We start from the raw sequence: 27,130 nt of genomic DNA on the forward strand, positions 1-27,130 counted from the left end.
AATGTGTCTATTGTGACAGCTGCACAGTTTTTTTTTTTTATTTGGAATAATTGCTTTCCCCCGAAAAATCCAGAACCTGTCTGGTAAATTGTGTGGAAAAAAAACCTGTGTAGATTTTAGCTGGTCTAAAAATAAGAAAACAGCAGGCTACAGAATTTGATGGCGCTATATAAAACAATAAATAATAATAATAAACATGCATGCATATAGATAAATATATATATATATACATGTATTATAATAGTAACAATGCATTATCTATAATTTCATTAATTACACATTTTCTGCAGTTTCCATACATAGGGCTGTAGGACACTGTGATGTTTTTGTTCCCACCAAAAGGGGACAGATTTGGGTCCTAAAGACACATTGTCCCTCGTGGTCTCTTAGGGTTTCTAATTATTATTTTTAAAAATACATCTTCGGGGCAGTCACCAGGGCTGAGGCTGCACTCCCCATTTAACGCATCGCCGGGCTCCAGAGATCAGCCCAGTGAACGCTGCTTAGGAAAGTGTCTTGAACTGGAAATGTTTCACCGCAACTGGGACAGTCGTAATATATTGGGTTGTCACTTGACAAGGTTCAGAAAACGCGATAAAAACGACTTTGTCCAATTCGTTGTTGGCAATTGAATCAAATGACACACGAGCATTAGCCGAATATATCGAGCTGTGGAATATTGTATTGCAGAACATACAAAATGAAATATAAATTCCTTAAAATATTGCAAAAATAAAAACTCTGCAAACCATACTGTGTCTGGGCGGATTAGGGCCATCCTAGCAACCATTTAGTACCAGCGTGTACCCAATTTCAGGGCCGATGGAGAGAACGCACGTACGTCTCATTAAATAAATGCCACCTCTATGTAAATTGTAATTGACTTTTTATAATGTTGTTGCACACCTGTTCTCTAAAAAGGGCTTTTAAAATGGGTCACATTTAAGTGTGTGATGCCTCCCCCTCTGGATCAACATGTACTCTATACACAAGTAAAATCACCACGCACAATATCTAATCAGCATAATTATACCGAGACGGATCAACTGCTTATAAAGCAAGCCTGCGTGTATATGAGATGCTGTGAATCATAAAACTGTCTTTCTGTTGGATGTGCACATCAGGTCGAACACCTGTGCTGTCAGGATATGTTGGACCAACAGATTATTTAATACCCTTATATTTGAGCAGCCACCTAGGAGCAGATTTTGTTTTTTTGTTGTCATACATGTGAATAGTCAGGGTTTGCCCCCGAGTCTCAAGGTTTTTACCCCAATCTGGAGGTAATACAGTCTCTTTCATATCCTACCTCAATTAAATGACAAAACATCCAATTTTTACTAGTTCCCCACAGATGAAGGTGAAGGTGACTTCATTCAAATCTTTACCAAGTAGTGGATTTCATTGGGACCATCATTCCAACCAATGTGTTACCACCATTATTGATTTATTGATGATTGAATCTAGAGGTAAGGTCATTTATACAGTTCCTAGACACGTCCGGCAGATGGTAGTTCACACCTCTTAGTTTGGCCAAGTCAAACCCTGGAAGTTTAACAAGTAGGTAAATATTTACAACCAAGGCAAGACAGCCCGTTGGCTCGTCAATCACACCAAAGTATTCACACATGAGTTGGGACACATGGCTGTCTAAAGACAGGCTTGAGTCTTCACTGCTTAGACCAATGCTAACACTGCACAGCTGGAACATGTCTTGTACTATACCTGGTGCAATTGGCTTTTTACAGTTCAGCTCCTTCAATGGCTACTCTAGGAATCATTGGGTCACAGTTTGTACACTGCTACTCATACCTGGGAACTCTCCAGGTTTGACCCAGAGTCTCCGGGTGAATCGCTGGTTCCCCAGGTCTCTGGGTTACTCTCCTCTTTCTCTGGAACAGAGGAGTGGTGCTAAGCCATGTCTACTCCAGGCCCATTTCTCTTCCCACCACCAACCAGGTAGCCGCACTAGGAGGTTCTGGTGTATGCTGGTCCTACTGCAACACTGTTACAACACCTGCATAGTTCTCGATACTTAAAAAAGGCTAAAGAGAGCCACATTTGTTCTAGGAGGAAAGAAGGACACAAGGATTTGGGTCCTTTAGAGGCTCACATAGGAGCTACCTGCTGCATGCAAATGAAAGAGACCCCATACAATCACCTATGATAAATGTATAATTTGCTCTAGGTACAAAGGAACATCTACCAATAAAAGTAAATGATACTGTTTTCTCAGATAATAGAACCGAGCCTGGGAAATGTGGAGCGCATAACTAACTCACCATTATAAAGTACCAGTTTCTCCTTTTTACTGCTCCGCCACTGCAATAACAGCATTATTTTATGTGGCGCACTTAAAACAACACCTTTAACAGGGAGAGCGGAGTCTAGGAGGATAATAAACTGACATCTCTATGCAATTTAGGCAATATCTCTAAAAAGGCAATTGTTATGCTTGACAATTGTCAAGTTTAGTGAATAGGTCATTAAACAAAGCTTTGGGACGGATTATATAACCAAATCATCAAAAAGATGTGACGTTTAGACAATAGTAATATGGAATTCGCTAATTCTCTGTATATTCTGCACGAAAATTCCTGCCTATTGGATATCGTAACTAGGTTAGCGCCAGCTGCTGGTTCAGAAAGCGTTAATCAGCCAAGTGGAATGAGGAATGCAATATTATAGAAAAAAGGCTTGAAAACATACTAATGGACACGGTAATGGAATGGCCTGTAATCCGCGGGTACATTTACTATTCAGAAAATGCATCACTCCGGCTGAATATTTTATATACTGTGAAGCTAACACCACTTTCGTATGAAAGAGGATTGGTGCCGTGATGGAAAACGCAGCGTACATACATGCATAGAAAAACTGTATGAATGCCATATATATATATATATATCTTCCTCTCTTTATGACTTTTATTGCTCACAGATGGAATCGGGCTGAGACCTGCGCAGCTTAACACACATTGTTTGATATGTTGGCATAAGCTCATGTATGGCTTTCAATGCATATATTGAAATTCTAACCAACATTCACCCAGAGCTTGGAACAGATTTAGAGCGCGTGGAAAATATCTATACATTACGGCTGCATATGTATAATCATCAGGGTTGTAAATCTGTCCTCTCGCTGACATTCTTGACTGGGTCTCATATGTAAATGTGTTGCAGTGATGAATAATTATTCTGCATTTTATTATGCTGTTACATTGATGACATCATGGAAGGAATGAGGCAACTTAATTTACCCACCCCTCCCTTTTTAGAATAATGTATATAATGGTTTTGTTTTTTTTATTCTATACATGTTCATCTTAAAAGCTGCCTGGGGACTATTTGATTTAAAGTGTAATGATCACCGGTGGGTTTGCCGTATCAGCCAATTTTCCTGGACACATCTAATTTTTACATGTTCCTGCCCACTGCCTATAGTGCTACCCTGTAGCATGTGGAATTTATGAACTCAGAAAATAAATTAATTACTTAATCAAGTTTATAGATCCCTGCGGTGGTCAGCAACATGTCCTAGAAAAAATGGCCCTAATCACCAAATTCTCTGCTCCAATTCTAAAACATACCATCTATATTTAAATGATATAAAATGAGCAGACAATCAGATAATTGATTTGATAATAATTAGATTGTAGGGGGCCCTTGTAAGCCCAACATTCCTGCCGGGAACTTTGCATAAAGTACCATAAGGCCAGATGGCCCGATTTATATTTGTTATGTGGGTTTGGCTGCCCCATTTAAATTCTACATTGCCGTGTAATTTGTTAGTGCTTCATAAATAAACGGTATTAATAATAATAATAATGCTATTTTTGCAACCTTTTTGCCTCTGATACCAGTTTTCAGTGCTCTCTCTGATATTGATTTACACTGTTAAAGAAGAGCAGGGTCCCCACAGACTTTTTTTGGTACCGTTGGCTGTGCCGGTGCATTTGGCCACAACCCCTTATAGGGGAGATATGTGCTGCAGAAGAGGAAGACCGGGTAACCAGTTCCCTATGTGGATCACAGACACTTTATCTGTGAATAATCACACTAATACTATGTCATCTGCATCTCGCTATACAATGTCTTCTCCGGGAGACCATCATATTCTGACTGTGCTGTGTCAGTACAAAATGATCAACGTCTGGGCTGTATTTCTGATCCATTTTGTGTTATTTAATGGACACAATCTGCATTTCTTTCAAAAACGAGAACATTTCTAAGTGACCCCAAACTTTTGAACGGTAGTATATATCCAGAATTCAACAAGTGGCCATGTTTGAGAAAGGAAATTATGGCTCACTTATTTTTGGTATAATTTATTTTACGCACATAAACCTTGTGATAATTACTCCGTACATTCCCCTCCGCCACAGAGCCCAAGGTCAAGTCTGCTGATTCAAATATTTGGCACACAAATTGTACACCTGCAGATCCAAACGCAGAATAACGGCGAGTCGTTGAATAATCTGCACAACTGGATACAAAAAAGAAGACAAGTAACCTTGTCTACATACCCCATTTAACTCCCCCACCGTCTCATACTCCGAATGTATCAAGAGACCCAATTACACATTTTAAATGTGATGTTCCAATTAAACAAAACATTACTTGCATCCTCCAGTATGTTAGGGAAATAAACCTTGGCAGATATCATTTTATCCCTTCTCGGTTTAATCACATAAAGCATTATGGAAACATTTGCAAGGCTTTTTTTCTTTTTAGTTTCTATGGCAACAACCTATTAATGCCTGCTTTTGAATTACACAACAATTAAGTTTCTCCAGAAAAACATATGAAGGTAAAACTGTACATGTATAGGGGAATCATTTTTTGGGAAATATTATAAGAACAATATGGCCATATTGGTCCAAAGGAAGATGGAGTCTTTAGTTGAAGTTATTACGTTTTATTGACCAAACACAAAAAAAAGATGTAGTCACATAAGCTTTCGTCATCTCTTTTTCAGATGGTAAACGCTTAAAGGGAAAGTAATGGGTTTGCAGGGATCAAACTGATGCCCTCCTCTTGGGGAAACGAGCTGTGTGTTCACTTATTGTTTTGCCGGTGGTTGCTGTCTGCCTCTATGAGGAAGGCAGCAGATCTGATACATTTCTGGTTAGTTTGATATAATAATTCCAATAAATCATGTATCGTCCTTGTGACAGGGCCAGGCTAGCTGGCTCATGTGTCATATGAAGTTTAGCCGGGTCACGGAGCACTTTTGTGTCCGGTTCTGTATACTGTGACCCGGTAATATATTATATTGTGTTTATTGTGTAACCGGCCCAGAGACTGATGTGGATTCAGCCCCAGCCTTCAGAGAGACGATCCTATAATCTGGCTGGGGCTCTTAATCAACCAGCACAGCCCTGTCTGCCCAGACGGCCCCCGCACTACAGGGGGGATAACACAGGTGGGGGAACCCATTGTATTCTGTAATCCCCTCACCTGATACATCCCCTGTATACTGATGGGATTTGTGAGGGGATGTGGCTGATGGGATTGGGGGTTGGGTTCGGTACACATTGCATTGAGATGGTATATAAGTTCTGTGTGTTGGTAATAAAGAGAGTTCTTCTTGGTTTGCTACGAATGGTGGTCTGGATGATCCGTGGATAGCTGAGTGCTATCCGTATGAGGGACTGACTGGTGATTCCTCAGACCTCAAACAGGGGGACCCAGCCTTGGGTACGGTGAAAATGCTAACTTTTCAACGTCCCATGTACGTATGGGACGTCCCAAAACGTATGTGATGTTATGCAAGGCTACACCCGCAAGGGCAGGGATAGGCAAAGTGTCCATGGCAAGGTTTGTGAAGGTCATTAGACCATCATTAAATTGTCTGCCACAGACCCCAGTGAATGTCCACCATGAACAATGTTGGACCCTTGGACAAGGGCAACACAATGTTAACCTTGATTATTGAGGTCCCAGGGCATTCCACCCACTAAACATCCCACCTATACTTCTTTTCTGCATGGTTATTGAGGTCTGTTGGTGGCTCTGAATGATACAGTCAACGGTGACCTAACCCAACAGAGCTCTTTTAAAAAAAAAAACTGGTTAAAAAAATAAAATGTAGGCTGGAGAAAAGCATATATGTAATAATGGTGCAGACGTGTTAGCAGAGCAGTAAAATATTGCGGTATTTGCAAAAATAAATAAATAAATTATACGTATTCTAGGACTGCAATCATTTTTATGGGATGTTTTATCGGAGAAATGGTTATTGCATTTTCGAAAAAAAAAAATGTAAGAGGAAAATTTCTGCGGAATGATTTGATAAAAATAAGGAGAGACAGATTCAGTAAAGAGAGAGAGAGAGAGAAATGGGATTTCTATGGCAACCGATTTTATTAAGGAAAACCATTTCAGCAACAGCATTATACAGCAACTGATGTTATGAAAAAAAGGAGATTTTTTTTTAAGGAGCGGAATATATTTCATCTGCAGTATGAGGCTGGGAGTTGCTATAATCACATTGTAGCAGCTGGCAGTGCACTGTGTTAATCAATCATTTATTTGCACTCATTTTGGTATTAATTCATTAATTTTCATTGCAATGCAGGAAACAAAAGCCATTGTTGGGGCATGTAACAGGAAAAATATTTTTGGCACAATATGTACATTCAGAAGCACGGGAAATGGATTATAGGATGACATTATTATTAGGAATTAACCCTACTGCTGTAGTTCTGGGCCAAAGGGGACACGATGAATGAAATCATGGTATATATATATTATTTAATTTTAGTTTTGAATCACATAAGAAATCCAGAAATAAATGTAAAATAAATAATATAAACAGTGGAGATGTTTATTTTTCAACCAAAAGAACACAAGAAGACTATATTAGCTACAGACTAATGAAATCTAAGAGCACAAGAGGGAGCGTTACCTTCACAGTGTTGGGATAACTAAACCATTTTATTAAAACCAGTATTGTATCCACCTTGGCCGGTTGCCCTAGGCATGACCCGGGGCATTGGCCCCAGTTGCCCCTGATGCTCCATCTCTTAAAGGCGTGCATTGCCCAATACTACATACTATGTAGTCTTTGCCAACTTGGCAAGTCCTCCATAGCATAAATGGGCCGCTTGGGGAGATCAGAGATCTACCTTTTAACCAGGCTATTGTCCAATGACCAATGGGCTGCCTGATCTCCCAAGAGGGCAATATGTCCATAGTTTTTGCCTAAGCCATCTGATTAAAACTACCTGTCCTGATTCGATCTCCTCTCACCATTACAGCTACTTAGTGGGGCAGTAATTTTTTTTTTAAAGTGGAGAAGTAGCATAATGGGGATGAATAATTATTTTGTAGTTTAGGAAACCTAAAGAAAGAAAGAGAAGGGAGGTTCCGGGTCACTGGTCTTCCAATGTTTCCAGGTATGTCCTTAAGCAAAAGTCTGACTGCTTTGTGTAAGATAATATCTTGGTCACAGAGTGATTAAAGGGGAACCGCAGTCAAATGTTTCTCCATTATTTTGCACAATAAAAGGACTGCTGTCATCTGAACAAAGCAGGAGGAAAACTGAGCACTTGTTTCTGGTGTAAGGACCTCCATATTGCCGGCATGCTGTGCCTATTGGCGGTGCATGAAAGCAGCAGAGAGTCCTGGAGCTGTGGAGATGTCATCTGTGACTGTGATCATATTTTTGGGATATGCAATAATACAGCATTAATGGCATTGTGCTCCAAACACAATAAGGATATCTGAAGCAAGAACAATTTAAAAGTTCCTTGACTTGGGGATACATCTAGGTGCCTTGATCCCTATGTACTGGGGTTCCATAACTGGGGTACTACTAGCATCGCGGCTCCTGCTGTGTGCTGTGGAGAGCCAGTCAACTGATGGCCAAGCAGGGTTGTATGTGTGCTCATGCATACCTAGGGGCTCCACAGCACCTTAACCTGGCCCTGGCTATTTTGGCTATAAATACATAATAAGCAGCTGCACATTACATTTATTTTTGTATTGGCGGCTCTACTGTAAATAAGATTTGCTCGGTGTCCACCTCCCTTGTGAAATGCTTGACTGCATCTGCAAACAGTGACCCCTGACATGTCCTTTTATTCTGTGTACAGTAAACAATCCATTATGATGATAGGTTTGCGGACGGATTAGGGTTGCCCAGAAAATCACCTAGTGTAACGCTGGAAAATGAATGGGTACTTAATGAATAAACAAATTATGACAATAATCACATTTTTGGCTTCAGGGGAAGAGAATGGAATATAAATAAGTGAATAAGATATCTGGATCAGTTAATATACTAGAATGCAAATTCATTTATCAGGATGAAAAAAGGTTTTAAAGGACCAATTTGTATGACATATCTGTTCCTGCATTAGCCTTTCCAAGTTGCTCTGGAAAGCCAATAGTTTCTACCCCTTTAGGTTACTGGCACATTTGCCTTTTTTAACCACTATCTTGGACAGGGTCCCCTAAAGAATAATTTTGTTATTTTGGAGAAAGCAGTGTATACCTGGACGTGTACAACATTGCGTGTACATGTGCAGTACGCCAAACACTGCCCACATCAATGAAGAAATCAGGGAATTACTGCCACATTTATTACCTCACAAGAGTAAAAATTTACAAAGTTTACAAGACCTCCGATCTATCATAACATATCATTCTGTAATGTAGTGTTCCAACATGCACACCGGAGAAAAACTACATAAAAGTGCCCAAACAAACCGTCCATGAGAGAAGATCCAGTCAATGCAGGCAGGATGATGCTGGCTGCAGACAGATGAAGGACTATGGGTCAGAAGGTTTTGCCGTGCCCACTCCTCGCCCACTTCCCCTCCTACCCACCACCCACTTAAAGCTGTCTGGGGTTAGCCCTGCCCCTATGTATGGTTAACCCCACCCCATGCAGGCTAGCCCACATGCAGCAGTAGCTCCACCCACCCAAGAAGCCACCGCCCCATTAGATAGACAGCTTTGTGTAGGCCACCCTAGGATGGTCCCAGGTATGGTTGTGAGGTCCTCTTTTGCCAAGAGAGAGTTGGCTTGGCTAACATTCTGACTTCACAAGCTGTGTTGGACAGGGTTTTAGCTCAGCTTCTCCTGCTTGCTCACCTCTTCTAGGTAACCCTTAAGGCTATAAATGGAACTGCAAAACAAATCTGTCACTGGCCAAAATACCGTATTTGCTCGATTATAAGACGAGGTTTTTTCCAGAGCAAATGCTCTGAAAAATACCCCTCGTCTTATAATCAGGGTCGTCTTATAATCAGACCTCAAATAGGTCTGATTATGAGACTAAGATCCAGATCCCCCGCAGCGATGCAGAGGACCTGGATCCTCCTGTGTTAACCCCCCCCCCCAACTTACCGGTGCTTCTGAGTCCCCGGTGCTTAGTCCGGGCTGCGTGTAGAGCTCTACACGATACAATCGCGTAGAGCTCTACACGCTTCCCGGACTAAGCACTGGGGACCCAGATGCAGGGGACCTGGATCCTCCTGTGTTAACCCCCGACCCAACTTACCGGTGCATCTGAGTCCCCGGTGCTTAGTCCGGGCTGCATGTAGAGCTCCACGCGATATAATCGCGTAGAGCTCTACACGATACAATCGCGTAGAGCTCTACACGCTGCCCGGACTAAGCACCGGGGACTCAGAAGCACCGGTAAGTTGGAGGGGGGGGGCATAACACAGGAGGATGCAGGGGACCTGCATCCTCCTGTGTTATGCCCCCTCCAATTTACCGGTGCTTCTGAGTCCCCGGTGCTTAGTCCGGGCAGCGTGTAGAGCTCTACGCGATTGTATCGTGTAGAGCTCTACGCGATTATATCGCGTGGAGCTCTACATGCTGCCCGGACTAAGCACCGGGGGCTCAGATGCAGGGGACCTGGACCCTCCTGTGTTATGCGCCCCCCCAACTCAGAAGCACCGGTAAGTTTGGAAGAGGGAGGGGGAGTGTTAAATGGGGGGTGTAAGGCATTTCTGGAGGCAGAGTGCTCTGTGAAATGCTTTTTAACCCCTTTAATGCCACTCTGCCTCCTGAAATGCCTTAAACCTCCCTATATGCCATAATATGCCTTTTAATCCTCTAAGTGCCAGAGTGGCATATAGGGTTAAAAGGCATATCATGGGGCACAGTGGCATATAGGGTTAAAAGGCATATTATGGGGCACTGTGGCATTTAGAGGGTTAAAAGGCATATCATGGGGCACAGTGGCATATAGGGGGTATAAGGCACTTCTGGGGCAGATGTGCATAACTAGGAGGCAGGTTGGAAAATAGAAGGAAATAAAACCAAAATATTTTTCTCAAGCATAGCTTTTATTAAAAAAAGTGTTTAAATGAATTAAAATTTACTGGTAAAACCTTTTTTCTATAGGGTCGTCTTATATTCAGGCTTTTTCTTTTTTTCCTAAATTAATATTAAGATTTGGGGGGTCGTCTTATAATCAGGGTCGTCTTATAATCGAGCAAATACGGTAATCCAAGAAAAGACCAAGAAAAGACCAGGAGATAATCGCCACTGTGCCAGTTGTCCTCCTCTGATAGTTCTGGCTGATTGGTTTACTGTAGTGATATTTTTCATGATTCCAGATTCTGATTAGATGAAAAGTTCATTAATATATTAATCTGAAGTGTTTTATCATGGAGCTATTTTTACAACTAGATCAAAGTTAGTCTACTTTCACCTCCCCCCCCCCTCTAGGCTTGCAGCAGTTAAAATGTAATGTATTTTCGGCCTCTTCTAAACTCTTGGTTATTGTTCACGGAGAGAAAGCAACATTTCCTGATATTCAAAATCTCTGAGAATTGTTGGAAGGAAGCAGATCTGTCTGTTGTAAACACTGTGGCATTGTATACGAGTGTGTCTAAGTGTAATGTCTCACTGCTGGAGTGGGGGTGGGGTACTTGATGATTTCAGAGCAGATATAACATTTCTGCATTTCTTTTTTTGGCCTTATGAATTTTCTCGTTAACCATTTATGTGCATGTATGGAGAAACATCAGAGGGTATATAAAATTCACAGGACTATAGGAACCAACATGTCTGCAGGACGACTACTAGAAAAGGAACACACGTGTAGACAGCAACACATATGGAGTGGAATAAAAGAGTTGGTATGAAGAACACAAACTTTGGGGAAACATAGGAAAAGATGCAAAGTTAGATAAGCTTTTAGGACGTTAGAGGTTTATTTTTTAAACAGAATGAATAATAGAGCTCTGTGATCCCAAAAGCTATTGTATCTTTGTATTTTCTTCTATGTAGGCTTCATAAAGGTATCAAGTTGGTGAGACACAATATCTTATTTCTCATACAACTCATGGTGCATAAACCCCACACAATGTATGCATTAGCATAGCTGCAACATTACCAACAAGTGGGCTTGGGTCTCATCTGTCTGGGTAAATGTCACATTTAGCGGGACTGCTGGCAGTCTAAACTGGGCAATGGGTGTAGGAATAGGGGAGGAAACGAGAAGTGGGGGTTCATGTGTATGGCATCACGTGCATTAACCTGGCGGCAGGATTTGATAAACTGGTAACTGGAATAGCATGACGTGAAAGGGAGCAAGGGATACATTAAACTGAGTCATGTGTTTGTAGATGTATTGAATCCATTATTTTGACCGAGAAGCTTGCAAACTCCCAGTACATCTGAGATTGTGTAATGCATCACACACGCCCTGTCTGTCAGGGTTACTGTGTGCTATATACACTTATATGACTGCTAAAATGGATCCCTGCAGGGTTAATCATGTTGATGATATGCCTTCCATTGGTCTGCTGTGATCAACAATGGGGCCTGCAACATTAAAACCCACGCAGACTTTTAAGCTTTGTCATCAAGAATCCTCCAATGGCCGGGTGCCCAGAATGACACAACTGTTTGCATACTCCATTCATTCCTTTAACTCTTCATAAAGGGCCCCTTTTTGTACTCGCCATACAATAGCCGGCTTCCGCATACAATCCCAGCCACACACAAATGATATCCCCCATGTTACTCCCTCTCCTAAGGGGGTCAGTAGGTCAGTGCTGAATGACTGGATGTCATCTTTCATTACCACTGGCGGCTGCACAGAACAGTAAACCTCACTCCGTGTAGCATACAGGCGTGTCACCGTGATTTGATTTTAATAGGTAGAATTACATAATTTGTGTTTCTCCGCCAGACAAGGACAACCATAAAAGCCACGGTAATGTGCTGTAAGAAGGAGCAGCTGTCTAAGTGACTTATTTAGATGGGGCCAGTAGTGCATGGCCATGAGGTTCTCAGACCATAGCTGGGGGGGATGCAAGCCAAGAGTTACTGTTACTAAGACCAACCTCTCATATTAATATAAGAGCTAAAGTTCTTCTCACTAAGGTAAAAGTTCTCTAAACTTATCACACAAGTTTCCCTTGTTGACTTTTCACCATACCAGGGAATTTTTAGGGTATGAACCCGAGTCTCTGGGTTGTTACCCCATTCTCAGTGCCTCAGGGTGAATGGGCGAATTCTCTAGAGCTGATGCTGTCATAATTTACCCTGGTTTAACAATATCTGGGAAAGCTTGTTAGTGCCTTTTGGGTTGGTATATCAGAGTGGAAATCAGGGCTTGAATGCAGGTGACTTGCACATATATATATATATATATATACCGCCTTATAAATCAGTTTTTAAAAGGACCATTATTAGAAACACAACACAATGTTTGGGTGCCAGTGGAGATGGTACCAGTCAGCAGTTAACTGATTCACATAATATCTGCTGTTTAATTGTGTTGTATATTCAATTTATCTGTATATAATAAATATTACTGTCAAACATGACAACCAATGAAACCTCTCTGGTGGGGTCTGCTGAAAGACTCTAACCATTTTGGTCCTTCCCAATAGAGACCTTCAAAATCTATAAGCACTGAATCCAACAGATTTTTCCCCACAATGTAAGGGCGGTGACATCATTGACCTGGCACTAAAAGCTTCAGCAGATACTGTCTACCATCTTGTTCCAAATCAATACTAGAGGCTTAAGAGAGGGAGCTCCCTTCATCTGTGTAAGAAACTGGTGAAATTATTTTAATGTAACATAAAATGTAACCGCTATACCACACGTGAGAACCAAGCAGGATGGAACATACCTGATTTGTTGAAAGGAAGTCCTGGTTACTTTCATTTGTACTCATGTACATGTTTTCCCCATCAAACTGCGAAAGAAGAAAAAGAAGAACACTTAAAAGATCTCTTTGATCTAATTAAACTTCTAGTGAACAAAATTAGGAATGATAGCTTCCCCGACTCTAGTAAAACATTGGTGATTCAGTCATAGAATATATATTTTTAGCCGCCATGTTGTTGGTTTTGATATACAATACTCATCAAGACAGGCGGATATTGAATAACGAATAGTAATAAATAATACTATTTTGTCTTCATGTAGAAGATGTTTTTCTGTACAATGGGAAAAAAATGATTTAACTGTAAAAGCTTCTGATATAAGAATGTCTATTTTTCATGGTGTCCTTTTTTTTATTTTTATGGATAGGAATAAAACAGTAGTTTCTACTGTCACAATTTGTATCCTCTTAGTAAATAAACTCCTTTGCTTAGCACGTGTCGTTTTCTGCTGTGGAGGTAAGGTGGCCGCGTGAGCCACTTTTTTTCTGGAACGCACATATACCCCACATGTTGTCGAGCGGCACGTGTAAAGCGATAGCGTGTAATATATAGCATGTATAACATATGAGATGACTGATTCTCTTCTGTGAGTTTATATAATCCAGATATTGCAGGGGGGGGGGCAGCAACAAGTGAAATGTATACAGTGGCCGATAGTATAGGAGGAAACTCTGAGAGGGGTCATTGAGATGATAAAAGCTGTGATCTACCTACTGTATGAAGCATTTCTATTTCACGTTGGTAGATGCAGATGAACATTTTGAAAGTATGGGCCAAAAATACCTTTAAATATATTAAATGTGAAGAAGAAAAACTAATTGTATATTTAGAGATTTAGTTGTTGCTCATCTTTAAAGGGTTAAAGCCGCACCTCTCCTATTGGCAATTCTGAATGTGAATTTGCACCCTCCCGTTTGTATTTTGAAGATTCACACACTGATTTGTGGTTAACCAAAATGAGAGACCCTACAACACGCTTAGACCTAGGACTGGCAGGGAGTACCGCCGTACACGGAGAATACTGCCTCTGATGGTTTTTATAAGAAAAAATTATAAATAATGTGTTTACGTGTAGTTACTCGGTTTAAAAGGGCCGTTTTACATCAAACATTTACTGCACTCTCTAGTAATTTGAGCAAATCAACCTCAGCAGATCTTCCTTTGTATTATTTCCCCTGGATTTAATCACATAAAAAGCACACGCAAAAAAAACCTTTAAAGAAGCTTTTTTAGTTTCTATGGCAACAACCTACCAGTGCCTGATTTTGTATCACATTACATTAAGCGTTCTCGGGAATTTCCGGGAAGGATTTGGGCATCCAACGGCACTGGGAACGATGTTACTAATACCACATTCACTTAACACCGTTACATTTTGCAGAGTAAAACAAAAAATTTATAAAAAAAGGGTTTGTCCATGCTTCTTCAAAAATGGACAACGCATGTATTTTTATCACGTTAAAGGTTATCAGAGCTAAACAAAAGTCCTCTAGTGGCTGGGTTGTTTCTGAGCTACTTATATGAGGATTCCTTTGGGCTCTTTAAGTGGAAGCCACTGGACGTAGTATATTAAGCTACTCATAAGGTACTGACGCAGTCTGCTTTGTATTGTGTTGGCTTTGTATAATAGGTAATGGGACACATCATGGAGTATCCGTTGGATATCATACCCTTGTTCTTGCTTTGACATTACTGTTTCATGAAAAACTACAGATTCAATACCTAGCTCAACCACTATCATTTCTCTAAATTCTATGTACCTTTGCTATTGCATGGCGCTAACAACGACAGGTAGGGAAGCCAACATCTGCTTCAGCTTGGCTCAAGTCCAACACCTGGCCAGGCCTCAGCTAAATTCCTCCCCCCCCTAGTATGTTGGACCTTCGAGACTCCATAAGGACTTTCTTTATGGAACTGTCAAGTCTGGCTTAGCTCACACATGTATCAATAGTCCCAGCTTGGTCGCTTCTATTGAAAGCTTAAGACAGAAATTAATAATCATAGGTGTCACCACATTATTAATTTTACAGTTTTACAGGAGGCAGGTGAAAGGTGCCCTAAGGGAGGCACAGAGGGGGTAACATCTTACGCTCAAAAATCGATACAGAGCATAGTCTCTGTGGGACAAGAATCCTCTCCCAAGGTTAGATATTACACTTGGCCCATGGTGAATAGAAGCTCTTATGAGGATCTTTGAGGAACGGACAGAGGAAGCAGATTATTGAAGAACTAAATACTTTGTGTCAAGTAGATGAAATTCCTTAAATTCTTAAAATTGGACACAAAAAAGCCAAGGCTTTGTCTACAGTTAGTTCGCATGCAGTTACAAGGAACACAGCTGAATGGCACAGAATCTGTGAATTGTACAAAAATCCATGTCTTTGTTATGTACGTATGTACATACATATTAAACATACTAAACAAAATCCACCACCAACTGTGTCTGGGCGAAATGCCAATTGGTTCAGTTACATTTCAAATGCCCCTGTCTTTTGGGTTTGAGGGTGTCACGGTGTTCTACAGCCCTAAAAGTTACAATATTGTGTATGTAAACAGCAATGTGTACAAATGAATGTGTGTAGACAGAAAATGCTACTGTTTTCACTCTATATGAATTACATAAATATAATAAAGAAATGCAAACAATAAGTAATAAACTAAAAATAAATAAAAAATGTCATGCACCCAGTTTTAGTGTTGATGCTGTTGTTACCATGACAACACTTTATTGTGGTATTACAAACACACCTGGAAATACAATGAGATGCTGTTGCAGCGTAGTGCTTCACAACCATCTCCATCGTGGTCCCCCTAATAACCTGTGCTTTCCAGAGAAATAAGCCCAACATCAGCCTCTTTTTGCAGTGGGCAGAGGTTATATTGTTTTGCGTTGGGTTGTTCAGATTCGTGCGGGATCTGTTTCCTGGTCACTTTGTGATATAACAATGTGTCTATGGCATCACTGATGAGACATTGAGGCACGGTCCTCGCATTAACACAGTGGTCTCTTTCAATGGTAACACTGGTACTACACTGGCCAGTAGGTAGTAGGTGCCACTATCATAAGCTGACCAGGACGTTTGACCAAAATAAGAGGACGTCTATCATGCAATTAAATAATGCCAAGACAATATGTGGATACTACGGTGTATTTTTTGCATTCTCTGCCGACGTCAGGACAGCTGGCAACTATGCATAAATTTTCCAAAACCAAGAATTACTAAGAGATATGGAAGAAAATAAAATGTTTGGTGCAGATTTTCATTTTTGGTAAACATAGTAAAGCAATTTAAAACGTTTGAAGCAGGACACAGGTATCCACTGAGGTTTCATATATATATTTAAGCCTAAGAGAGGTCCGGGGTGGGGGGTTAAAGGGAAAATAATAACGGGTCATCTGGTCTCACTGCCCTTAAAGCAACGTTTTCCAACAAGTACTAGTATTAAGCAGGGATAAGATTCTATAGTAGAGGAAAATGATGTGACTTGTAGTCCTACAACAGCTACCATTTACCTGTAGGTTTCATAGAAGCAAGCAAGAAAAAAACAAACACTTGATATCATTAATAGGAAAAACGTGCCCATTATGGAATTTCAACAACCATCAACAGCCTGGTTGACCTTCATTGAAGCTGCAGCTTTATGGCGGCTCTTGCACCAAAATTACCTTTCCCGACAGGTGTATCCATTACAAATGACCCCTAAAGTGTCTTGCGGGTTCTGGCGACCAATGGGTTAACCACGCAGGCTCTCTCTCTCTTTTTTTTTTGCTACTTTATATCTTATAAACTATTACAAATTTAATTGCACGTTTTAACAGGGGAAAAAAATACCACACACACAATGGCTCATTAAGGACTAATTATGCACATGTTGTTTTCTACAAACATTCTCGTTTGTAAGCTGTTCTGTGTAATTGCTCAGCCTCATTAAATAGTACAGAGAAAATCTCATTTCGATTTGGGAGCACGTGCTGGAAAAAGCAAGCATTGTAAGGATCAGGACTCAATGGGGCATTCTGATTGGTTGATATGATCAAATAACATAACAAGTGCCTTTGTAACTACAACTGCAGCTCTCTCATTGGTGAAGGATGTTGCCATGGGTACAATAATCCCATTTTTCATTTGCACCAAGAAGGAGGAAGAAATTAACCTCTTCTGTAGGAAAATGTTAAATATAAATTCACTGGTTTGTGCATCTCTGTGAGGGCAAATCCTGGCATCAGGGACTCGTATGACCTCATGGATGGGTCAGCCAAAAACGTCTGATGTCATACCTGCCTCGTGTTATAAGACATGACTTGTACAACCTATGGAAATGCATTTTTTTCTCTGAAGCTCCCAGCGGTGGGACGGCGGGTGAGAGACGGCTCATTAATGTCTCAGCAAATTTTGGGTCTGCTAGCTGGCATATAAAATGAAAAGTGTAAGAAACACCGTTGGTTAAATTTAATTTATAACCATATCTATATGACTAATTACACTGCGATGAAGATCACGTGCGAGATAACATGATTATTATCTTCACAGCATGAAAGGCCGAGTGAGAACTATGGGTGAGCCTTAATTATCTGTATTGTAAAACACAAGGCGAAAATTGTGGGCTATTTCAAATGGCAGCCTACACAATCGTCTCAGGGTGCTGGCAATAGGTCATGTGCCATTATAAGCATTTTGGCCATAAAGGGCCACCATGGTCGGTATTGTTACGTGTAAAGGTGCAAGGGTGGAGGCCAAAATGTTTTTTACTAATGGCCCAATAGAGTTTAATTTGGGCTCTATGTCTATGTTGAAATACATTATTAAAGTAGAGCTGCCACCCACATTAATCAATGGAACATAAAACATATATTTTTAAAAAATATATATATTTAAAATATTTCTTGCAGCCAATTTTAAGCTACCTTTCGTGGGATTTATACTTTTGGGATTTGGGGAAAATTCTAATGATCCTTCTTTTACTTATTTTGGTACAGGTTATGGGGAAAAGGGTGATTTTTCTACAATCAATATTTTAAAATCTCTTTAAGGACTTTAAATATACTTAGCAAAAGGTAAATCCAATTGTTTTTTTCGTAAATTAGAATGGACGTATTCTAATTGGACGTGTTCCTAATTCTTAAATCTAAAAACAACATATCACTCATGTTTTTACTATTATGTGCTGAATGCAAGAGCTGCCATTTTGTTTTAACATTGCATATCATAAAATGGTACCTTGTGCTGACATACTTGTGATAACAGCTTTACAGGGGGATTGCGTGGTTATAAACAATCTCTATAGTGCTATAGACACATCTGCTGAAACAATGCAAGCAGAGATCTGGAAGTTTGTCACAACCTCCTGCTTTACCTGACATTAGGAATTTACTCAGCGAGAATGGGAAATGAATGAACTGCCCTGGCACTGGGTTCATCCTGGTGTTGGATGTGACACCTCCGCTTTTCTTAAGTTTTCTTAAAAACACCAAGGTAAACATCATGAAACGGAAAGCCTAATGTCCTATCCGGTCCCACCAATGATTAATGCATGTTAGGAATATGCGTGGATGTACGTAGATTACAATTATTGAGACCACTCAGTAGACCTGTGTTTACCACTTGTAACCACATGCGTGTGGGGGGTCTCCTTAGACCCCCTGTAACTCTTGTGTGAGCGGGCACTGGCGTTGGATGGCTGTAAGTATAGTCCGCATGGGCTTTAGCAGGTTTGTGTGTCCGGCCAAACGCATATCAGATGCCTTAAAGATCATATAGTGTCTAAAGAGTGCCTTTAATTAGAATCTTACTTATTTCTATGATAGCTGTGTGTGAGTTCTGCCACATCTACTGGTAACGTTGCAACATGTACTTCCATAATGTTCAGAATGTTATGAAACCCAATTAAATTGGATGTCCCCTAAAGTACTTTTCATTAATAGAGCAAGAAAACCTGAACATCTCATAAATCATGATGATCACATTATTAGTGATTTACGATCGCAGCCGTACGTTCATCCAACCCCCCAACACTTTACTAATTCTTAAAAGGGTTCATCTTAATTGTTGTCCAATGTTGGGCTCAGGGCCACATTGGCTTGCAAATTATTCAGCCATAGTCACCCTGCTCTACAGCTGGAGATAACACCAAGAACTTTTCGTGATTATATGAGTTTATTCTGCCAGCAGGCGGATACGGAAATCTGGCCAATTTAACTGAATCTGGTAAACAGAGATGCAGAGATAACACCGTGAATGAGTATAACAAAGCTGTCAGATATTTTGTATTTCCTCCACCGACCACACAATCAGATAAGAACCATGGAAAAAATAGTTCTGGTTTCCTCCAGAATATAATTAGTTATCTTCATCTATCTGTACTTCCGGGGAAAAAAGTCAGAGAACAAAACTGAAGGTTTTTGACTTGAGGGAAAGCAATAGAACTCAATACTGACAGGTGTTCAGCCTTTATAATCTTCGTTAACAGATACAAACGATAGAACGTAGGTATCTATAAATAGCCACACACCGCATATATGTGTAGATCCGTGTTTTCACAAGCATGAGCGCTGCATAGGAATCAATGACCTGAATTAGATGTGTGGCATTTATCAGTTATTGACAGGAATAAAGTGATGTATTTAACTTTGGGGCCACCCTAGGCCTGACATAGGGCAGCATTTCCAGTCGCCACCCTTTGTGGTCCACAACCCCCTGGACCAGGCGTTTGTGAAGAAATGCTGAAAAGTAAGAATGCTTTCAAAAATAGAATAAAAATCTAAAACAAACCAATATAATATAACAGCATCAATTCTTCTAGGCAACTCGGCAGGTAGGTTGTTCCGAACATCTTGGAGAACTAACCACAGTTCTTCTGTGGATTTCTTGTACTGCTCTCCAGCCCTTCAGCCAAATATTTCATTTTTTGACACATCAGTCCTGAGCACCTGCTGCCATTTTTCTGCACCCTAGCTTCTGTGTTTTTTGTTCTTGGCCTTGTTTCCACGGAAATGGAGGTATGGATTTTTGGCTGCAAGTCTTGCATGAAGACCACTTCTGACCAGACTTCTCCGAACAGTAGATGGATGTACCAGGGTCCCACCCAATGATGAGCTGATGGAGCTGCTGGACATCTTCCGATTATGAAAGGAAGTAAGCATGATGTGTCTTATCTGTTGCACTAAGTTCCCTTGGCTGACCCCTGCATCTACAGTCCTCTACTCTGCCCGTTGCATTGTGCTTCTTCAAAAGAGCTTGGGCAGAACATCTGGAAACCCCTGTCTGTCTTGAACTTTCTGCCTGGAAGAAACCTCGCTGATGCGGTATAACTACCTTGTATCTTGTCGCTTGTGGCTCTTCCTTGCTGTGGTGTATGACTTTTGACATTAAACCGTCTTCAGCAACCCCACTTGGTTAGTGTGTTTGGCGGGTCCGAGACCTCCTCAAACATTGATTTGGTTTATATTTTTCTTCTGTTCACTCACTTTGCATTTTGTTAAATGGTGAAATAACTATTAACATGTCTATTTTTCACACCTGCCTAAAACTCTTGTGTGTGTGTATATATATATATTTTTTTTTCTAACCAGTGTTTGCACATGCTCATATATCATTTAGCAGCAGGAAACGTGGCTTTGCGGTAGCTCGGAAGTTATCACTTTATCTGTGACAGTTAAATCTACAAGCGCTTTTAGTTGGCATCTAGTGTTAAAACTCAGAAACTCGCAAAATGAAAAACAGTAAATCGTTACTAACCTGCTAAGGCAGGCATTTGAAAATGCTGACAATGTAAATGTATGTAACAAAATCTTAGAAAACAAATAACAAAACATGAGGAAATAAACAATAAACAGAAATCGTAATCGTAGGTGTAAAAATAGTAACGATAAACTATATAACACCTTTTACTTAAAAGCAAGTGAACGGGAATGGGTTTTTTGGGGCACTACAGCCCATTAAAGAGACTCTCTTCTCCTGGGCAATAGAGCATTAATCTATTTCCATATAGCATACTTATGTTTATTTGAAGGATGTCATCTCGAGAGCATGCAATAGAAAGTCTGAGATTCAAAGGCTAAACCCTTGCCGTTGACAGGTGTGAAAATATGGTTTTGCTCGACTATGTCGCTGGCATTATTTATCTTAAATAATGCAAAACTTTAAGTGTGCTGTCTGGTACATTAAGCAAATAAACCTTAACAGAACTGCCATTTTATCTGTTCCTCTGACGGTTTGATCTCACTAAAACAAAGCACAATTGTTTCAGTGTATATGGCAACAACCTATCAGAGCCTACTTTTGTGTCACATGACAATTAAATGTTGCCGGCAAAAATGATGAATGACCCAATCTTTAACCAGGTCGATTATTTCTGGGAAGGGTTTGGTCCTTCAACAGTACCAAACCAGTACCAACAGTACCAGCCTGAGAACGACGTAAAAAAAAGGCAAAACTATCAGTCTCATCAAATGTTCTAGTTTCTCAGTTCTCCTCGCCGGACCCTTGGGGAGGCCATCTGGACCAAACAACAAGTAAGAACATGAAGTTGGTATCGGCATGCCCATTGTGCTAAAGATCTAAATTAATAAACCCCTTAAGGACAATGGGTGGTCCCAAAACCCATGTACGGGCTTTGTCATTAAGGGGTTAAACAAGTATATTGTTAAGGAAATTGGGTGAAATGTTTTTGGAACAATTCTGATCCAGCTTGGAAATGGGAGGGGCTGAGATATCAAAAAGTCCCTCCCCCTTTGAGTCACATGACAAGCATGCCCAGCTACAGTTTATAGAGAAGTCTAATCATCATACAATACCCAATTAACCAAATTAATTATTACAGATAATAACATTATGCAAATGTTGGTAATTCTAAGCCCTCTTTTGCATTTAGTCCTTAACAAATAAAAAAACCCAATTACAAATATGCTAAAAAGGCAGCATCATAGTCCTATTCTGTTATGTATTGTTTTTCATTATAGCTTTAAGGTATTCGCTATTGGAATGCGTGAAGATTTACAGCTTACTACAAAACTCAGTTAATTAGTATCCATTGTTAATTTGTACTGTAAATCTTGAAGCCAAAAATGTAACCAATTTCATTCAGAATCTAAAATACAACGCTTAACGCTACGAGAGTGAGAACGAAGGATTAGCAACGACTGTTCATCAATTTAACACCAGCAATGTATTCGCGGAAAGTCTGTTCTTTATACAGGCAGCGGCATCTTAATTTAAATTAGTAGGAGTCCAGATCCTTGCTGGTTTAATTGTGCAATAATCAGCCAGGAGTGCTGTCAAGTCTACAAATTAATAGATCTGTCTAGAAACATACACAAAAAGGCAAACTTTTACACGATCAGCGGGTAATTACCATCGTTCTTAAAGTGCCCGTAAACTTGTAATACCTTGTAATTTAAGGTATTTTTTTTCCTACAAATTAGATTAATTAGAATAGTCTTTATACTTTAAGTCTGCCCCCCAAATTCTACATTTTAAAGCTCCCAATAACTCTATTTATTGGTATTTAGAGATTAAAGACAATATAGGCTTTAGAAACCCAACCTTATACCAGGCAGTACAGAGTGATGGACTGGCTGTTAACCACAACCACCCATAGTGTGTAAGGGTACTCCGTCGGTGGAACCTTGCACCCCTAGGCCTTGTAGTGCTTATCATCTACATTGTAAATCCCCGTTAAAATATCCAAACACTGCATGTGCTGTATTTTATTGTGACCCTCTGTGTTTTCCTGAAAATTCTTGTACCGTTCATGGATATGAAGCACAGCACAGACATCTTGAGAAGAAAGGATTTTTTTATTTTTAGATTTTTGCTTTGATTTCAGTTTCCCAGCTAGGAACTCACTTCTTAAATCATTAATCAGATTTCTTTTGTAATACCACAGCACGCAGCAAAAGAAAAAGAAATATGGTGGGTGAGACCCAGTTTCAGGTACATGATACATCTCCTAGGAGGTTTTCCAATACAGAGCAATAAAATTAAGCCCATCTTATCTTAGCAACATGCTGCAAACCAAGCACTGTTATGTGGTGTCCAAGCAAACGTTTCCTGTATGAAGAAGTGGCATCTGGTTTAGTCGGATCAGTGAAGAGAAGGACTAGCCAAGAACTTTGCCCCTGTAACTCTAGTAAGTAAGGGGGGTGACCCCTACACAATGACGGGACATCTAGGCTTCCTTGTGTCCCAATGTCATGGGGGTGTATCAGTGACGGGGAAGTTCTGGCAACTGAGATTGTGCGGCTTCTCTGAAGAAATGGGTAATAAGTGGCCATTGGAGGATTTCAAATAGCAAGGAAGCAGAAGAGGAGCGGCGTGCAAGGAAGATAAGCCTAGCAGCAGCACCAATAGAAGAGTGTTGCAATAGTCTTGACGGGAAATGTACCAATGTTTTTGTGGCTTCTTGGGTGAAGAATGGGCTGATGCGAGACATATTTTTTAAGTGCAAGTGGCAGTATCTGGTGAGGGACTGAATGCGAGGAAGGAAGTAGACGTTTGAGCTGAGAATGACCCCAAGCATTGAGCCTGTTTGTGGGAGAGATAGTCATGTTGTTAATTGTGGTCGAGAATTCACATACATGTGCACATATGTGCATAAAATATTATATTCGGTGCATATTGGGTATTGCTACCCATGTGATGTGGTCATGGAATCACAGTATCTAATACAACCATGATGGAAACCCCATCTTTTTAGGGCCAGTTTTTTAAGATCCTTAAGGTTTCTGCTGAGTGCGCCTTTTAAAAGAATAAATAATATTTTCTAAATATAATGCTTTTGTTAAGCAATGCAACCAACCTTCTGCAAAAAAAACTAGTGAATTAGCATTGTGAGATTTGGTTATTAAAAAGAAACAACATTTATAAAAAGCATCAGAAACTTTATAAGGCACACCTATGCAACTCATGCCCATAAAACCTCAGCATTTTTACTCTTTTCTCCTCTGATGTCCTTCTTTTTCAGAAGTGTGATAGATTTCTGGGTATCAAGATGTCAAGAGTATTTATGTATATCATGTTTTGTTTAATAAATAGCTATGAACAGGTCACATGAAAAAGTCTTAGCAAATCCTTGCCCCGTAAAACAAAAGCACATGGTTATCTCTCTACACTCTGCTTTCTCTGAAATCATCATCTATTGCCCCGGCCACGGTTCAGCTGCATAAAACCTTGGTGGCTTGGGTTTGGAGGACAATGATAATTGATACCCCAGTTTTGCCACCGCTCTCAGCTTTGCTCAGCTGAAATAGTATCTCACCTCAAAACCAAGTGTCTTCAAGACAATTACTCTAAAAACAAACTTGTGAAGATAACAGTTCCCCTTTACCGGCTTCCCTTTGCTAAATCCCTTGATCCTCGTCTGCTCCTTTACTCCGTAGTATCCAAGGGCTCTGGACACAATTTTGGAATGATGCACCAATACAAATGATATACTTTTTCTCAGGACAGAAAGGGCTTTCTTCAGATACATATTTATATAGTTAACCCATCATTTAGTACAAAGGAGTAAAAAAAATAAGAAAAAAATTTAAAAATATATATTCTTATTTTTTCTATAACAAATTGCATACATTAAAACTGAAACTAAATAACCTTAACATACATTCACTAACCCTCCAAAAACAGTTTTTCCCTGCACACGACTAGAGCAAGATGGCTGTAATTTTAATACAGCAATCGCCTATTGGCTGGAGTTCTTCAGTAGCCATGATGTCCAATGAGCCGGGAACCAGTAGTACATACGCAACTGTGGCACTCACTTAAAAGCATGCTGTGCTATCATGATCGATTTCATGTGACCCAAAAATCTTGACTGCACGAAATGTTACTGGGAATGTGAAAAGGGTTAAAGCGTCTGCAACATTCGTAAAATACACCATAGGGCAACCAAGAAGCGCTGTTACAGATATTAATGGAACTATCCCATCAGATCTCGCCATTATCAGGACTGCCAGTAGATCCGCATACAATGCCCAAATCAGTCACTCCACACTCAAGAAACAATTTACAGACGGTTCCACTACATACACTACTACGCAAAGCGGCATCACACCAACTAGATATTTAGATTGTTTGGGGGCATCCCTGCTTAAGAATGAAGTCTGCACTTAAGAATGATGGCTGCTTCATTTAACTTATATCTGAAACATACACCGAAATATCACGTGATTGCATAAATCAAGCACTAAGTGAGTGCTAATTAGGACCCACAGGACAAGATATGATCCATCACATCCATTTCTCCTCGCCAAGCCCCTAGTATGTAACCCCATACAATGCAGCAATTCGTAAACCTTACGTTATACATGTTTCATAAGAATCCCCAGTTAGTGGAAATCTCATCTCCATTGTACAACCCATAGCGGAATATTATATTAAAATATTTAACTTGGCACTAATAAAACCACAATGTCTTATTTCATGGGTGGTGACAATATCAACCCCTGGCTGGGAACCACTTCCTTATTATTCAGGGGTCTTTGTTTCCTTTTTCATTTCTTTCACATTATAGACAGCAGCCCCTGCCCCCATTCCCTTCCCCCATGTTTCCTGCTACATATTTATACTGTTATTTTATAAGCCCCCACACATCATTTCCATGCAGAATTCAGAATCTCGCAAGAAAAAGACAGATAATAATAGTCATTATAATAATAGGCTAATCAAGTTATCAGAGCGGAGCGGCTTAATAAAAAAAAAAACACATGGCACTGTGCATTATTTAAAAGTAATAAATCTGAAGGTATGAAACAAGGCCACTTTAAATTGTAACACAAACAACTGCCATGTTTTTGTGAAAAGCTATATATATATATATATATATATATATTTATGTATATATCTTAGAATATTCGCTTTATTTCACACAGTTCTTTCTACTAGGCTACTCGCATGTAACAAACAAGAAAAGATTAATAAAAAAAATATTTATTTGACTGACTGGCAGAGACTGGTAAATGTTCTCCCTGGAATAGTAATACATTCTGAAAAACTGTTTTTAAATGAATCTTCTCGAATTTTGATCCGTGGAATTTGTATTTAAATTTTTTTATTTGTTTGCTCTTTTTTTTGCCCGCTATAACATTCTGGGGTAGAACAGGAACTTGTCACTTAAAACATTAACCAAAAAAAACGGTATGAGTAAAATAATTGGAGTTTGAATGCATAGTATCTCTTGGAACTCCAAAGTACATAAATGAGAATGTCCAATATAAGTATAAGGCTAGGTTTCCACTTGGGTATTTTTCCTGGGTTATTTTCTTGATGAAAAACGCCAGGAAAACTGCCACTGCATTTACCTGCGTTTTGGCGTTTTTTGTGGCGTTTTAGCCTTTGTGTGAAAATTTCTTTTTTGACCTTAGGCAGTTTTGCCAGCCTTTACAAGTTAGAATTTTCACCCAGCTAAAAGGGATTAGGATAAATGGCAAGTATCTGCCCCCTCCTGATGTCATGTCCTTGGTAGAGTTCTACTTAAATGCCCCGGTGGACCCTTTTGTCTCTTTTCTGTGGTTTGTAAGGCATGCTTTATTACGAATGTCTGCTCCTCTAGGAAGATTGGCCCCAAATGATGGTGCAAATTGCAAGGGATACTCACTAGTTGAATAAGCTTGGACACATCAAAGACAAGTCTGGGTGCCATGCTGCTAATAAATTACACAGAGACAGCACACAGTGTACAAGCAGATAAAAGTTGTACCACAGTACTGGGAAAATGGCAGCTCTTCCTCTTCCTGGGTCCTGCACCTTTTTTGTAACTGTGGAAAAAAAACGCCATAAAAAACGCCAAGGCAAAACCCACATGACTTCTATTGGAGAAAAACGCCAAGATTTCCTTGCAAAAAACGCCAGAGTGTCAACATGCTGCGATTTAGAAAAACTGCCACAGAGCCCAAAAAAGCAGTAAAACGCCAAAGAGGACTGAAAAAACGGCAAACAGAAAAACGCCAAGTGGATCTGGCATTGTGCGATTTCCTATTGAAGA

At 40.0% G+C, this 27,130-nt stretch overlaps 1 protein-coding gene across 2 annotated transcripts in view; it reads right to left on the minus strand.

Annotated features, from left to right (window-relative positions):
- Positions 1 to 27,130, minus strand: part of LOC149273324 (TOX high mobility group box family member 2-like) — a 58,207-nt gene that overhangs the window by 18,732 nt on the left and 12,345 nt on the right. For both annotated transcript variants that reach the window (XM_089506458.1, XM_089506457.1), the window contains exon 2: positions 13,114 to 13,179. In XM_089506458.1, the coding sequence (XP_089362584.1) occupies positions 13,114 to 13,179 (66 nt within the window). The remainder of the gene's footprint in view (positions 1 to 13,113; positions 13,180 to 27,130) is intronic.

Source organism: Sceloporus occidentalis, unplaced genomic scaffold, assembly GCF_023333645.1.
Source record: "Sceloporus occidentalis isolate IW3139 unplaced genomic scaffold, rSceOcc1.0.p SCAF_385, whole genome shotgun sequence".
Lineage (NCBI taxonomy): Eukaryota > Metazoa > Chordata > Lepidosauria > Squamata > Phrynosomatidae > Sceloporus > Sceloporus occidentalis.